This window comes from Branchiostoma belcheri, unplaced genomic scaffold, assembly GCF_001625305.1.
Source record: "Branchiostoma belcheri isolate BF01 breed outbred unplaced genomic scaffold, Haploidv18h27 scaffold16, whole genome shotgun sequence".
Classification (NCBI taxonomy): domain Eukaryota; kingdom Metazoa; phylum Chordata; class Leptocardii; order Amphioxiformes; family Branchiostomatidae; genus Branchiostoma; species Branchiostoma belcheri.
The window spans coordinates 2898450-2913212 of NW_017803046.1; the positions used below are offsets into that span (position 1 = coordinate 2898450).

Consider the following 14763-nt stretch of genomic DNA (forward strand, 5'->3'; position numbering starts at 1 on the left):
ATTTAACCTCCTTGGTTTTGCCTAAGCTGGATACGTCCTATAGGGTTGCGGCATATTCAAGCTAAACAAAAAAAATCATGCAACTGAAATGATACAAAGAAAAACGGGAAGAATGGGCCCCTGCTGCCACCTGATATGATTTTATGAGAGTTTTGTTATCGTTCCCTTGATTGGTTCTGGCAGTTGTTTGTTCTATTTGACCCCCGTAACCTTCACGTAGGTAAATCCGTGAGGTCAACAAACTGACGTCTAGACAGGTTTTGCTGCTGCATTTCCGAGGCTGTTCTTACCATATGATCAGCTGCGTGGTGGATTCTTCAGACAGTTAAACCAAGGTTTGTGAACGTTCCAACTTCTTAGGCCCGTTGAAGCTTCCCCGTCTTCAGTTTAATCTCTCTTGCCCGTTAACTGGCACTGTATGGACACTGGATTTAGATATTTTTCACAAGTCTAATATTTTAGTCAATATTTGATCCTTACAATCTTTACTATGGCAATCTTGCAACATATTAAAAGCCACAAGGACTAGCTTCTGCAAAGGTGACAATGAATTGGGAAATGGCATTGCAACGTTTGTCTGTCACACAGTATGTCTACTTGAAATGCTGCCGCGAAGAAATGGTCTCGTGGTCTGTGTTCAGGCCAGTTTGACAAATACCCGTTACAGAAATCTTCAAAAGTATCTCATTTTTTTCTGAACAAGGCTCTACTATCATACAACCTTGGGTTCATTTTGCAGATAAAACGTATGATTATAAATTTTCCTAAGCTACAAATCTCAAACCTAATCACCATTTTGCACTAGACTTTGCACTGGAATAATACAACATAAGTAGGAAAGATCGATATCCGCGTACTTTGAACCACACGCCGTGATGAAGAGTCTAAAGGTCACCATGTCATCTTCGGGTGCCAGCATGTGTGTCGAGTGCCTAGTTCTTTACTCAACCGTCACATGCTTTTGTCTAAGTCTCCAACCTTTGCTCCCCTTACCCTTTGACCCATCTTCAACTGGCAGCGATAAAATTTTCCAAACCGGTGGCAAATGAGAAAAGCGCAATGTTGCGTTCGTCTTCCCTCCAACTATAACTTTCCGCTATCATCTTCTTTCGTCTTCAAAAGGCAAAAATCTTTTTCATCGATTTATGCTGTTTTCAATGTACACATGATAATCATGAGATGCTTACCTAGTTTTTCAGACCATGACGCGACCTTACACCAAGCCTCTGGATGGCGGCTATGGCTGGGCAGTGGTATTGTCAGTTTTCGTCATCTGCACATGTACCATGGGAGTGACACGGTCGTTCGGCGTGTTCTTCATCGAGTTCACCTCGCAGTTCAACCAACCAGCAACTGCCACGTCATGGGTCATCTCCGTTGCTATGGCAATCACATTTGGAGGAGGTAGGGAGAATTTGAAATGTCTCTTTGAGATAAACTTTTGGTGGTTCGAAATTTGGTGGTTAACGTTTGCTGTCAAAAGGAAAGCAAGACCAAAACTGTTTTAATAAGACTATAATGCAATCACACGTGCACAAACACCCAGACACAACTTAAATGTTGATGCTGGTTATTATAAAAATATTTTCCAGCGTTTTTCGGCGGGATGTTTGGCACGATGTTTGGCTTCAGACCTGTGGCGATGGTGGGCGGAGTCTTGGCGGCCACTGGGTGCATTCTGACGTCATTTGCGGGCAGTATAGTCCACCTGTACCTCACCACAGGGGTGCTCACTGGTGAGTTATGGAGCTAGGTAACGTTTCTCTTCAACTTGAGACCTGGTTTCAGATTACGGCGAGCGACTTATCAATCAGAATCTACGTTATTCGTATCGTCTATCAAGCGTTGTAGAAAATCTGTAAAGAGGATCTGAAATCTGTTTGGAACAACACTCAACAGTACTTGTCTTCCCTAGTGCAGGGTGGAGTGGTATTGAAACGCCTCGAACCTAACTACGAAGGAAACAGTGTCTATAATGATCATTGCTCCATTTGCACATCATCATTTTTGTTGTAGATGATGTTTTTGCCCTGTTAACAACACTGATAAAACCGCTGTGCCCCCCCCCCCCCAGGTTTCGGTTCGTCCTTGGCCTTCATTCCGAGCATGAGTATGGTGGGAAAATACTTCGACAAGAAGCGAGCCATCGCTAATGGAATCGCCTTCTCAGGCGTCAGCGTAGGCAACATAGTGTTCCCCCTGGTCTTCACGTACCTGATCGAGGAGTACGGGTGGAGAGGGTCGTTCCTGATCGCTGCCGGAGTCATGCTGAACATCACAGCCTTCGCGGCCTTGTTGAGGCCGATCCAGCTGCCTATGCCGACACCGGGACCCGACGCACAAGCTCCGGCGAACCCCAAGGCACCGTTTCGCAACGGGCCTTCGGACGGCGAGCAGAGAGACTTGCCCCGGGACGATTCTGAGATGGCATCACACGCCGGCGCCGGTCCCACCGACGAGATGAAAGTTGCAATCGTGTCGAATGGGAAATCAGCAACGCCGACTCCCAGAAGTCCGGGGAAGATGATTCTGGCTCAGTGGAAGTCACTCTTGGCCTACATTCCATTCGTGTGTCTGACAATCTCCGTGTTCCTTCTCGGGTTCGGCTTCTTCATTCCCTTCGTGCACATGGCCCCACGGGCAAGGTATCTCGGGATCGAGCAGTACGAGGCGGCGTTCCTGATCTCTATGACCTCTATAGGAGACCTGGTGGGCCGGCTAGCGTCGGGGTTTCTCCCCACGTCACGCAGATTCCGCCGCCTCCATTGGTACATCCTGTGCATGTTGGCGATGGGCACTTCGTCTCTCTTGTCACCGCTGGCAAGTGGGTACGCAACGTTAGCCACGTACTCCGTCTTTTATGGAATACTGGGAGGTGCGTCCATGTCCATATCACTCACAGTCCTGGCGGAGTTGGTTGGTCCTGCAAGGCTTTCCAACGCCATGGGACTGATGACACTGCTGATGAGCGTGGGGATTCTGGGTGGACCCCCTGTCGCTGGTATGGACGTCATTAACATATATGCCTTCTTTCGCCTTTACATAACCGAGAATCAACCGTCTTAGAATCTACAACTATGAAAAAAAGAGTCGTAGAGAAACATCACATACGATTATGTTTTTCTTTCTCTCTCTATGGCACAGACACTAACTACCAAGTACCAACAACCATGCATACCATGTTTCATCAATTAATGTGTACTATTACTATCAATCAATGCGCACTATAATACTCTATTCCACAGGAGCGCTGTTCGACGCCACTAAAACGTACACCCTGTCGTTCATCGTGGCCGGATGTGCTCCCGTCCTGGGAGGACTGATAGTCGCCATCTTGCTGTGCCTTGGGGACGAGAACGTTCGCCGAGTGTCTGGGAGGGAGAGCTCTCCAACCGGTCCCGCCAATCGAGCCCGGCCCAGCGTCGTCAAGTCAGACGACAAGGAAGTTCTCACGCCGTTTGTGTTCGAAACATCGGTGTAATATGTGGTTGTGGAGCTTGCTATCGATGTTTATCAGCAATGCCTTGTCTGGCAAGGACAGTAGACCTTTATTTCTTGAGAAAGTATCAAAATCTGTGAAATTCTTGGCTTGTAGTCCTCTGAACAGTGCAAACATCTACCAGGGAAGGTGGAATCGTGACCATGTGTTTGTGTGTGTATTGGGGGGGGGGTCATTTTGAAATGATTGTTGTACAATGTGCAAAGAAAGTTGTGTCATGGTATGTCATGGGCCTTTTAGTATCGTCCGTCTGTGGTAAAGACAGCTGCATTTTTGAGAAGCTGGAAGAGAGAATTACGTCGTTACAGTCAACGTCATTTCTATTCGACAAAGATTTTAAGCGTTTTTAGATTTACCTAATACCCCTCCCCCACCTCGTCACATGCAGTGACTTAAGTGCGTTAAGCTTAAGGTATACCAATATTTTTACTCCAGTAAAAGTATCTCTATGTATGTACCTTCATGGCAACTGCTGTGAGAAAAGAGCAATCCATATACACACGCACACACGCACACTTGCAATATGCTGTTGATATATTGTTGTATTTGTTGCTATTTATATTACTAGTAGTTATTTAGGTCGAGGAGACTTAATTCTGATGTCTATAATTATATAACACGAAGCAATAGTTAATGTGCAAGCGACTTATTTGATAACATTTTCAAATATTGTTTTAGTTAGAGTTGTTCCTGTTTTTATCGTGCAAATGTTTTGTGTCTTTTTTTGTCGCCACAAACATTCAGTCTGTTGCAAAAATAGTGTACGGTTGTATTGTTTTTTAAATCTTCGTCAAAGCCTTGTTCAGTTCGTTATTGTCAGCATTATAGCCCTGTACCGGGCCCGCTACTTATTGTTTACTGGACGGAGGTGGAAAATGTACCAAGTACAACTAACATTAACTCCTAGTCTGAACCTAAATAACTATGTCGTGATTGCGTTTCCATCTTAAGTACCTGTATAAAACGTGGGAAGTTGACGGATTGGTGTGTTTATTTATCTCAAGTAGATACGTGTGTCCCCAATAATAAGCAGTCTGTAACTCTGATGAACCCCATCAAAAGAAATTCTTTAGACTGCGACATGCTAAAAAAACAAGAATGACGCGACAGATGCTGAAAGTTATACAGAAAACAATAAGGGCCCCTACTGCCTCCTCATTGTGATTTTATGAGAGTTTTGTTATCTTTCCCCTGATTGGTTCTGGCAGTGGTTTGTTCTATTCGACCCATGTAACCTTCACGTATTCCGTGAGCTTCACAAACAGACGTCTAGACAGGTTTTGCTGCTGCGTTTCGAACGTGTTCTTACCATATTATCAGCTGCTTGGTGGATTCTTCAAACAGTTAAACGAAGGTTTGTGAACTTTCCAACTTCTTAGACCCGTTGAAGCTTCCGTCTTCAGTTTAATCTCTGTTGCCTGTGAACTGGCACTGTAGTGTATGGACACGGGATTTAGATATTTTTTACAAGTCTAATATTTTAATCCATATGTGATCTTTACAATCTTTCCCATGGCGATCTTGCAGCATATTAACAATATTATTATATAATCACTAGGACTAGCCTCTGTAAAGGTGACATTGACTTAGGAAAATGGCATTGCAATGTGTGCGTCTGACACACAGTATGTCTACTTGAGACGCTACCGCCAAGAAATGGTCTTGTGTACTGTGTTCAGGCCAGTTTGAAAAACAGCCGTTACAGAAATCTTTAAAAGTATCTAAAGTATCTCATTGTTGTGAACATGGCTCTACTACCATACAACCTTGGGTTGCTTTTTCAAATAAAACGTATAATTAAAAATTTAATCAGCTACAAATCTTAAACCTGTCGGCTATCTAATCACCATTTGCACTAGACTTTGCACTGGAATACTATAATATAAGTAGTATAGAGATCGATATCCGCGTACTTTGAGAACCACACGCCGTGATGTAGAGTGTCGAGGTCACCATGTCATCTTCGGGTGCCAGCATGTTGGAGTGCCTTAGTTCTTCACTCAACCGTTGCATGCTCCTGTTTAAGTATTCAACCTTTACCCTTTGACCCTTCTTAAACTGGTTGAACCAGGTGAAATAGCTCCGGGCTGGCTCCCAATGTGTGAACTCTTTAGGTAAGTTGAACTGTCAACGTGTTTGAGGGTTTCATTCAAAGATTTAGTGAAACGGTTATATTTACTCGGGTAGTCCGTAATGTGGACACAGTGTTCAAAGCGTGATGAACTGTACTCATGATCAATCAAGCGAGAACCCAACGACCAGCTAGTATGCTGTGTATTGGGGAAATAATGGGGCTTGGCAAGATTGGCCTTTGTTGATAAGTCATCACATTGCTCGCAAATCTGATTATGAACACCTGATAGTTCTCTGTGGTCTTGTCGACTAAATTATCAATAAATTGCATACTAGACCCCGGCTGTGGTGTGTTAAGTGGCACCGCTTTAGTTGAAGCAACTAGAACGCTCTCCGTTTAAAAGGAGTTGTTGTTGTTTCTCAAGTACGCTCTTTGTCACGAGTACTCTTTGAATGCCGTGTCTGAGTAGCCCCCCAGACAGTGGCTGGGAAACATAACGTTAACGTTCCATATATACAGGTTTTCTCTTCGAGTCATTAATACCTTCCCTGCCCTTCCTCCTGCGAAATCGCGTTCGCGTTCCCATTCGGGGAAGATGATAACTAGATCCACCTGTGTCTTGCGTTCTACACGATTCAGTCTAACCATCCCGTTATAACTCCGTGGTCTAACAATTGCCGTTACAGATGCCGGTACGTTACACCAAGCCGTTAGACGGAGGGTGGGGCTGGGCCGTGGTTCTCGCCGTCTTCATGATCGGCGCCTGCACCTTGGGAGTGATTCGATCCTTCGGCGTGTTCTTCGAGGAGTTCACGGCGCAGTTCAACCAATCAGCTACCGCTACGTCATGGGTCATTTCCGTGTGCCTAGGATTCACATTTGGAGGAAGTAAGACAAGGAAATATTTCTTTGAGGCCAAATATGTATTATTTCATTAAATTTGGTGAAATTAGGTGATGGGACGATAATTCTACTCTCCAAGCAGAGGTTTGGGTTAAGGGTTACTTTTGGCGTGTTTTAGGCTTTTTTTATCGGCTGGGGGTTTCTTTTTTGCACTGGAATTTTTTCACCAACCCATTGGGTTAAACCCCAATAAAAAAGCCTAAACACGCAAAAAATAACCTAAAGCCCAAACCTCTGCATGGAGAGTACTATAGTTCATTGAACAATATTCCAATATGATTTCATATGTATTAATTTGATTGTTGTTTACCTTTCTAGCTCTACTCGGTGTCATGTTGAGCGCCATGTTCACCTTCAGACCTGTGGCGATGGTGGGCGGAGTCCTGGCGGCGGCTGGGTGCATTGCGACGTCATTCGCGACCAGCATAACCCCCCTGTACTTCACTGTAGGCGTGTTGGTCGGTGCGTTGACATATTTTTAATGTCTCCGTGGTTCCCAAAACGAATATGTTCATGCACGGTGGCAAAACACATTGATACCAGACCCTAACGTCATCGTACAAAGCTTCTGAGTGGTACACATAAAGCTGATGGTAAACTAGCTTTATCATTAGGCAATAATGTATACCATCTTCAAATCATAAATTTGGTAAATGGGCAAAGTCTACGTGCTGTTTCGCACACGCAATTCCCTCACTACATATAACATTAGTCAACGCGCAGCTAGCTGTGAGTCATCCGTTGTATTGCGGGCTAAGAAGAAGAGGCAGATATAGTTGTACACAGTTGTAAATTGTACACTTTCTTCAATTTTTTTCTCTTCAGGTTTAGGATCGTCCCTAGCCATGTTTCCGAGCTTGAGTCTGGTGGGAAAATACTTCGACAAACGGCGCGCCATCGCTAACGGCATCGCCTTCTCCGGAGTCGGGGTAGGGAACGTGGTGTTCCCCCTGCTCTTCACGTACCTGATCGAGGAGTACGGGTGGAGAGGGTCGTTCCTGATCGCTGCCGGAGTCATGCTGAACATCACAGCCTTCGCGGCCTTGTTGAGGCCGATCCAGCTGGCTACACCGCCTAAATCCGAACCATTGCCACCACAAGAAGCCAAGGCCGAGGCCACGGAAACCCAGGCGTACAGTAACGAAGCTTTCTCTTTGGACCCTAGCGACCCCCATCAGGACCAACCGGTGGACATAATCAATCGCAAAAAGAACGACCAAGAAGAAAATGTAAAAGACCTTCCCCTTCCCGATGAAACTTTGGGTGGCCCTTGCAGTAGTTGTGGGACAAGGCTAACTGTATTCAAAACTCTGTTGACCAATCCTTCGCTAGTTTGTTTCATAATTGCACAGATGTGCTTCTTGGGATTCGGTCTGTTCATTCCCATCGTGCATATCGCGCCGCGCGCAAGTCATCACGGGATCGATCAATACGAGGCGGCGTTTCTCGTTTCCATGATCTCTATCGGCGATCTGATTGGTCGACTGCTGTCGGGATTTCTTCCCACGAATCGCAGGTTTCGCCATCTGCATTGGTACATACTTCTCGTGTTGGCGACTGGCATCTCTTCTCTTTTGTCACCCCTTGCAAAGACTTACCCAGCGTTGGCCGTCTACTGCTCTGCTGTAGGATTTCTGGTAGGAGCTGGTTTCACAACGTCAATGACACTCCTGGCGGATCTGGTCGGTCCTACAAGACTTTCAGATGGTATGGGGTTGATGACGTTGCTGATGAGCATTACAATAATAGGTGCACCACCCATCGCAGGTAAGAACAACATATGTTTTCTTAACCAATCCAAACACAACGTTTACCATTTTGTTTGTAAATTTTTCAGGTTTTAGCTCATGAAGTACACTCGCTCGTATACAATGCTGTTCGTTGTTGAGTGTGCCAATCACATGTGTACATCGGTCTGTATTTCGAATTTCAGGGAAACTTTTCGACGTCACGAAAAACTACACCCTGTCGTTCATCGTGGCCGGATGTGGTCCTGTCCTGGGAGGACTCATAGCCGCCATCTTGTTGTGCATTGGGAACGAGAAATCCGTTCGCAGATCGTCTGGGGAGGAGAGCTCTCCACCCTACCCCGTCAACGAGGCAAACGAGATGTCCTATTTGTAACTGCGTGTAATCTGCGTCATATGTGTTTTGCTACATAGCGTTTTCAGTCGCTACATTGCAGCCAGAAGACAGGTCAGTGTCAGGCCCAAGCTTTTGTACCATAATGATAAAGGTATGTAATTGTATGTAACACCTTCCTAAAAATGGAAATTGCAATATATGGGAGAGAGAGATGTTTTGGAAAGAAATTCTTTGAATGAGCTTTAATAAAGAAAACTCGAATGAAGTGGGTATCTGTCTGTCTGGTTTGGTTTATTTTTGGACTAGCACTTGAGGGTCATTGAGCGGTAACGAAGGCAGTTTAATACGCAGTTAGTTGGTTGTCTGTTGGGTGACTATTGGCCACAGTGGTAAGCTCAAAGTCAGTCTCATGATAATTCATGTTGTGAGGTAAAAGATCTGTACGTCTAGTAACTGACAGATCAAAATCCTCACTACAGTTGAGGCTGCTGGAGTCAAGTGTTGCCAGACTAGCGCCCTGTAACCACCGCGGGAACACGCAAACGATTTCCCTGTAAAAACGCTGAACTGTTTCTAAGAACTGGTGGAATCCCAGCATGCCACAGTCACAGGTCCAGGGATTATGGTCTACCTCCACCACAAGATCTGTAAATAATAAACGAAAGCGCAGTAAATCTATTGTGATGAATAAAATTCCCTTCAGATATCCCGGCCCGTTCTGTTACCAAATGATAAATTTTCTTTATAGATACCAAGAAATATGAGGATCCGTAGAAAAAGTTATTTTTGTAACTTAAGAATTGTCAGCATTTCCGGTGACCCATACTTAAACTGACTATAGTTTGCGTATCGAGTAAATCTCTTACCTGAAGACATATTAGTGAAGGCCTTGGATGGTAGGTTCCGTAAGTTGTTTCTCTCAAGTCCAACTGTCGTAGTTTCCCAAGTCCTTCAAAAGCGGCGCCATGGACATGACTCAAATTACAGCTGCGTAGTCCCAACATTCTCAGATTCGGTACATGAGCAAATGACAAAGGACCAATGGATCTTATCGGGTTCCTGTCCAGATAAAAGTCGTTTAGATTTGGCATCATGCCCATGCCTAGTTTGGGCACCCGCTGTAGACGATTGTTTTGTAGAAAAAGTCTCCTCAGTGAAGCCGAGTGATTTCCAAACGCGCCGGTTTCTATGTGACGTAACAAATTCCGGTTTAAGTTGATGCTAAAAATGAACTGCATTGTTGAGAAGGTCTCTGACGGAAGTTTAACAATGCGGTTGCCGTTGAGAAATATCCCCATGATTTGGTTCAACCCACTGAAAGCCTCGCCAGAAACCGTGCGAATCTGACAGTCACGCAGGGACAAGAGCCTGAGATTTTCCAGCCCCTGAAAAGAATGTTCACGAAGTTCAAAAATTGGGTTCTCTGACAAGTTCAAGACCACGAGTTTCTTAACGACGGTTAGACTTTCTTTAGGTACGTGTCGTAGTTTGTTCCTCCCGAGCAGAAGAGTGTGGATGTTTGGCACATTCTGGAAAGCAACATCCGGGATCTGTTCAATCTCGTTCCCAGACAGGGACAGAAAGCGCAGACCCGGATGTGGATGATCAAAAACAGGTGGCCGTTTGAGACGGTTGAAGTCCAAGTACAAATAAGTCAAGTTCGGGGCAGCTCCAAAGGCCTCTGGGCCGATGAACCCGATGCGATTATTCCTAAGCTCGAGAACTTGGAGAGAAGGCAGATCGTCTAGGATGTGAGACGTTACGTTGGTCAGACTGTTGTTCGAAAGGTTAAGTGACGTCAGAGATTGAAGACCTGTACAATATAAACAGTGCAAAATAGCTCAGTGATGGGAAGTACAAGTGTATAGTTTTACATTCAAACGTACATGTATCATAGTAAGCTAACCTGTCATCCAATAAACAGCTGAGCTCCATTCTCCAGTCAGCAATATCTAGAAATGTAGTTTAGAGTGGCACATTTGTGAATTAAGTGCTATTATAGAAGGGACGGTGATATTTTAAACAAATAAAAGAATGAAAAACAACAGAATTTAGAAAGATTTTTTAAAAGATGTTTCCTGACCTGTGAATGCCCTAGGTTGAATGTACTCCAGCTTGTTGTTATGGAGTAAGAGTGTGTGTAGACTGTTCAAGTCCCGGAATGCGCCGTCTGGCAGCTCTGATAAACAGTTATGACTGAGCGTCAGTTCCTCCAGATTATCCAATCCCTCAAACAGACCTGGGTGAAACAAGGACAGACGAGTCGGTAACAAATATAAACTAAGCACGTACGTGTAAATCAAATGTACCTAACATGGTACTAAAACGAGAGGCTGAAACGTTTGCCTTTTTGCTCTTTGTTTGCATACCATTCAGCGTTATAAAACTGTGAATACTTACGCCGTCCTAAAAGTTAACTACAACAGACTTACCCTCTGTGATTGTACAAATGTTGTTGTTGTTCAGGTGGACAATCTTAAGTCTGGAGAGATGGCGGAAGGTGTCCGGGTGGAGGTGAGAGATGTGGTTCCGCCCCAGGTAGAGACGACGTAGCCGCAGAAGCCGTCTGAAGGCGCGGCGCGCGACCACCCCGATGTTGTTCTCCGTCAGATACAACCGGCGCAGGCCGTCGATTTGGGCGAAGGAGTGTTCGTCTATCCTCTCAATGTTGTTCCTCTGTAGGGACAGCTGCTGCAGGTACGGCAACCAGCGGAAACTTACGGACTCCAGGTCGTACAGACTGTTGCCGTCCATGTTGAGAACCCTGACGAGCCTGGGGAGGGGGGCCGGTGCGCGGACCAGCCCCATGTTGGTACACTCCACGGTTTCGGGGGGACAGGTACACCCGGCCGGGCAGGGCGCGATGGAGCCCGTTATCATCATCACGAGCGGATGAGCAAAGAGAACAAGGATAACATATGACCACATAGCGTCGCAGCGAGCTTCAATTGTCGCATTAAAGTTGCATCGGGTCAAAACGCAAGAGACCCAGCGTTGGCAATCCGTTTTGAAGGACGAAAAGTCTATAGCTATTTGTGTGGTCTGGGCACCGCAGTTTACATCTGGTGTGGATCATCGGCACATGGTAAATGTCTAGCCTGGTTACAAAACCTATTATAGCTCCCGGGTCCTACATCCTCCCCGCAAATATTTGCGGAGAGGATGTAGGACTCGGGAGCTATAATTTGCGGGGAGGATGTAGGACTCGGGAGCTCTAAAAGGTATGGTAACCAGGCTAGTAAATGTCTGCTTCAACAGACTTCACGGCCACATCGGATCGCTTTCAACCCATCACACTCAACATGTGGTTTTAGAGCCCGTTTGAAATCAAGTCCTCATACCAGTAACCGGGCTGCATTGAAACAAGAAAACAAATACTATTTTGATCGAAAGATAAAATTCCTGTAAAACTGTGATACATATTGGTTGACTTGATTTAAGGTGTCACGCACGTCAATTAAAACACCGCTATTTCGTCCAGTGGCGAGCCGTTTCGTTTTTTTTTTATTTGATTGTCAATAAATGCAACTAAAATTACTAGGGTGGGGTGGGTAGACACGTGCATGCTTTTATATATAAAGCAACTGACCTAATTTCGAACCGGTCTATCCAGAGTTAAAATTTGTCACATCCCTTTCCAACTCTTGTGTAACATCTACAGGGTAAGGTAAGGACATATTTACAACTTGTCGACAGGTATCGAGAAGCTAGTTGTTGTTCTTTTTGATGAGCGTACGTACAACGCTTAGGGCTTCTACACACCGGCGTTTCTCTCGTAGTATTTGTCAACATACGGTGTCACAAATGTGACAAGCCACTGTGTGTATTCGGATAGCGATGATTTGAAGGTTAGTGTGTCAGGGGTGCCAAAGATTACATACGAATTCTATGGAATTCATACGAATTTTACGGAATACATACGACCTAGTACTAGGACACATACGAATTTTACGGAATAAATACGATCCATTACGCGGAAACATACGATCCTTACAAATTCATTTGGTGACTTGCGCCGCGAGCACCGGTTCCACCGATTCTCAGCCTCGCCCTGCCATTTGATCTAATATGTCGTGAAAGAAGCCCGCGTAAGTGCAGTTTGGGGTTAATCAGGGCGGGATAAGCCCTCAAAGTTATTCAACCATGAGTTCTGTAAAATTCGTATGGATTACGTAACATTCATATGAATTCTTTGGCACCCCTGTGTGTGGACACTTGTTATGACGTCCTTGTTTTGTGTCACAGCGTGTGTGAAAGCGGTGGAAAGCACCGTGATAGGGAAAAACATGTCACATACACGGCACAGCATAGCACAACACTGAACACAACACAACTCAACACAACACAACAGAATACAATACACCACTAGTCTCCACCCGACTCCTTTTGTAGGCTGAATGAATAGTAGAAATCGGCCTAAAAAGGGATATCATTGGCCAGAGGAGATGGCCGCCGATAGAATCTCCATTTTGCCCTCTATTTATTCATCCTGCAAAAGGAGTCTGGTGGAGACTAACACTACACAATACAGTGCCAAAAGACACGTTGACATTTGCCGTCGGACACTTTTGACCTCACGTTACATAAAATACACAGTGCGTGTGTCAGTCAGCTTGTCAGACCAGTCCCACCACCAGTGCATACATGTAACAAATCCTCAACAGTTGACATTTTCGGAGGGGCTGGCGGACTAACAACACTGCAGGACCTGTCTACAAGTAAGCAACTCTCATAAACTGCTATCATTTAAGTGTATTGAGAGCAGTGACCGTGGTAACTTACTAGCTACTGTTTGTCCACCGTGCATAACTTCTGACAATATGATGATTCTATTCAACCCTGAACTGCTTAGTATCCCATTCTGAGCGAGGTCATAGTCTGCTATGGCATTACAACCGATTTGCTTTGATTTTTGTGCGGCAATACGGCCGATTTGCGTCCTCAGCAGACACTGGATCGACACAAGAACCAGAGTAACATGTCATGGGAGAAAAAAAAACGCATTTTAAAAGCACCCTGAATGCCTCGGTTATAGAGACTGCTAACAAGGTTAGACTCATGGGTAACTAAGCGCACAGAGTAGGAAAAATTACCCGGGGGCATCCAATGTTTAATTTGACGTCATCTAATATAATGCAAGGATTAACTCGTGCTGTAGTGACAGTTTTGTTCTTACACATCAATGTTTTTTTTTAAGTTTCCAAACAGTTTTATTTAGAGAAAATGAATGTTAAACAAGAATCGAGCACATTTTGCTTATCCCGACTCTACGATTATAAGATGTCCGTTTGAGACATTTCCTTACAGGTGACTATGTGGAACCTTCCGTGTAAGAAGAAGTTAGGAACAGTAACGACGGGTCTTCTCATCCTTGTCGGCATCTTCATTCTACTTATTCACAACCTTGGGGTGAGCGAACTTTTCCTTAATAACGTTAACACACATCACTGGATCACTTTCCCCACAGTATAATGTACTGCTCCAGAACAGAAAAAACGTACGGCAGGGAACGAATACAACATTATATACTTAGCAATCGTGGACATGTACAATAAACATAAATACGGTTTTTAAAATGCGATTTTAGAAAGAATTTGAAATTTGTAATGTCATGTCTAAAACATCTATTACAGATAGGACAACATGGGACTACGACGCGTTCGTCTTCTGAAGACGAAAATCTTCGCGTTGAGGATGAAATACAACAGGACTCGGATATAATAAGGTGATGTTTATGTAGACTGTACAAATGCACAAATATACTGGTGTAATCATGTCTGGTTACCAGTGTCGACGCGTCATTATTTCGTGTCCTACGCAATATTTAAGTCTTTACACTCTTCAGTAGTGGCAAACTATTGGACATGCTAAAACACAGGGCATTTCAGAACTTCACAAAAAAGGTAACAAAACTACAAGATAGCAATATAGATAGCCCATCAGTCCATTAGGTTTTTAAAATAACATGACTGTCCATTACCACAGATAAAACCAACAGCATGGGTTCATTTTACCCCTCCCTTGGGAATCAGCAACTTCACAGAAAAGGTAATAGTCTAATTTTGCACTCGATGGAATTAAAGGATAATCGACACTCACTCAAGCTGAACAGTAACAACAGCCTCTTCAACATGTTGCCCTGCTTCTCCAGAATTCGCAGTAACACACGTTTGGCCCAACCCCTTATAATTACACTCAGGCC

General features: G+C 44.6%; 4 protein-coding genes across 5 annotated transcripts in view; 3 read left to right on the top strand and 1 right to left on the bottom strand.

Moving 5' to 3' along the window:
- The first annotated feature begins 189 nt into the window (after positions 1-189).
- LOC109465912 (monocarboxylate transporter 13-like) lies at positions 190-3996 on the top strand. The gene is made up of 5 exons (XM_019763399.1): positions 190-335; positions 1192-1404; positions 1593-1736; positions 2075-3001; positions 3246-3996. Exons 2-5 carry the CDS (start codon positions 1203-1205, stop codon positions 3479-3481), a joined length of 1509 nt encoding a protein of 502 aa, XP_019618958.1. The 5' UTR covers positions 190-335; positions 1192-1202; the 3' UTR covers positions 3482-3996.
- Positions 3997-4573: 577 nt separating this feature from the next.
- LOC109466157 (monocarboxylate transporter 13-like) lies at positions 4574-8658 on the top strand. Of its 2 annotated transcripts, none has more exons than XM_019763811.1 (5): positions 4574-4853; positions 6260-6461; positions 6795-6938; positions 7302-8243; positions 8410-8658. In XM_019763811.1, exons 2-5 carry the CDS (start codon positions 6260-6262, stop codon positions 8598-8600), a joined length of 1479 nt encoding a protein of 492 aa, XP_019619370.1. In that variant the 5' UTR covers positions 4574-4853; the 3' UTR covers positions 8601-8658. The 2 variants fall into 2 exon arrangements, with proteins under 2 accessions (XP_019619370.1, XP_019619371.1); XM_019763812.1 differs by lacking the exon at positions 4574-4853 and adding an exon at positions 5584-5613.
- Positions 8659-8947: 289 nt separating this feature from the next.
- LOC109466154 (insulin-like growth factor-binding protein complex acid labile subunit) lies at positions 8948-11696 on the bottom strand. Its single transcript, XM_019763807.1, has 4 exons — positions 10994-11696; positions 10645-10800; positions 9428-10374; positions 8948-9206 (listed from the first exon to the last, which is right to left on the bottom strand). Exons 1-4 carry the CDS (start codon positions 11487-11489, stop codon positions 9189-9191), a joined length of 1617 nt encoding a protein of 538 aa, XP_019619366.1. The 5' UTR covers positions 11490-11696; the 3' UTR covers positions 8948-9188.
- Positions 11697-13853: 2157 nt separating this feature from the next.
- The window catches only part of LOC109466033, a 13072-nt gene continuing 12162 nt past the window's right edge, over positions 13854-14763 (top strand). Inside the window, exons 1-2 of the mRNA XM_019763562.1 lie at positions 13854-13970; positions 14195-14286. Of these exons, the coding sequence (XP_019619121.1) occupies positions 13875-13970; positions 14195-14286 (188 nt within the window). The 5' untranslated portion in view covers positions 13854-13874. The remainder of the gene's footprint in view (positions 13971-14194; positions 14287-14763) is intronic.

What these genes read in the sequence shown, in the direction of transcription:
- LOC109465912 (XM_019763399.1), top strand. Translation starts at nt 1,203, where the DNA reads ATGACGCGACCTTACACCAAGCCTCTGGATGGCGGCTATGGCTGGGCA. An exon ending in GGCAATCACATTTGGAGGAG is followed by an intron (nt 1,405 to 1,592) that starts GTAGGGAGAATT and finishes AATATTTTCCAG; the next exon opens with CGTTTTTCGGCGGGATGTTT. An exon ending in CACCACAGGGGTGCTCACTG is followed by an intron (nt 1,737 to 2,074) that starts GTGAGTTATGGA and finishes CCCCCCCCCCAG; the next exon opens with GTTTCGGTTCGTCCTTGGCC.
- LOC109466157 (XM_019763811.1), top strand. Translation starts at nt 6,260, where the DNA reads ATGCCGGTACGTTACACCAAGCCGTTAGACGGAGGGTGGGGCTGGGCC. An exon ending in AGGATTCACATTTGGAGGAA is followed by an intron (nt 6,462 to 6,794) that starts GTAAGACAAGGA and finishes TTACCTTTCTAG; the next exon opens with CTCTACTCGGTGTCATGTTG. An exon ending in CACTGTAGGCGTGTTGGTCG is followed by an intron (nt 6,939 to 7,301) that starts GTGCGTTGACAT and finishes TTTTCTCTTCAG; the next exon opens with GTTTAGGATCGTCCCTAGCC.
- LOC109466154 (XM_019763807.1), bottom strand. Translation starts at nt 11,489, where the DNA reads ATGTGGTCATATGTTATCCTTGTTCTCTTTGCTCATCCGCTCGTGATG. An exon ending in CATTTGTACAATCACAGAGG is followed by an intron (nt 10,801 to 10,993) that starts GTAAGTCTGTTG and finishes TGTTTCACCCAG; the next exon opens with GTCTGTTTGAGGGATTGGAT. An exon ending in TCAACCTAGGGCATTCACAG is followed by an intron (nt 10,375 to 10,644) that starts GTCAGGAAACAT and finishes TATATTGTACAG; the next exon opens with GTCTTCAATCTCTGACGTCA.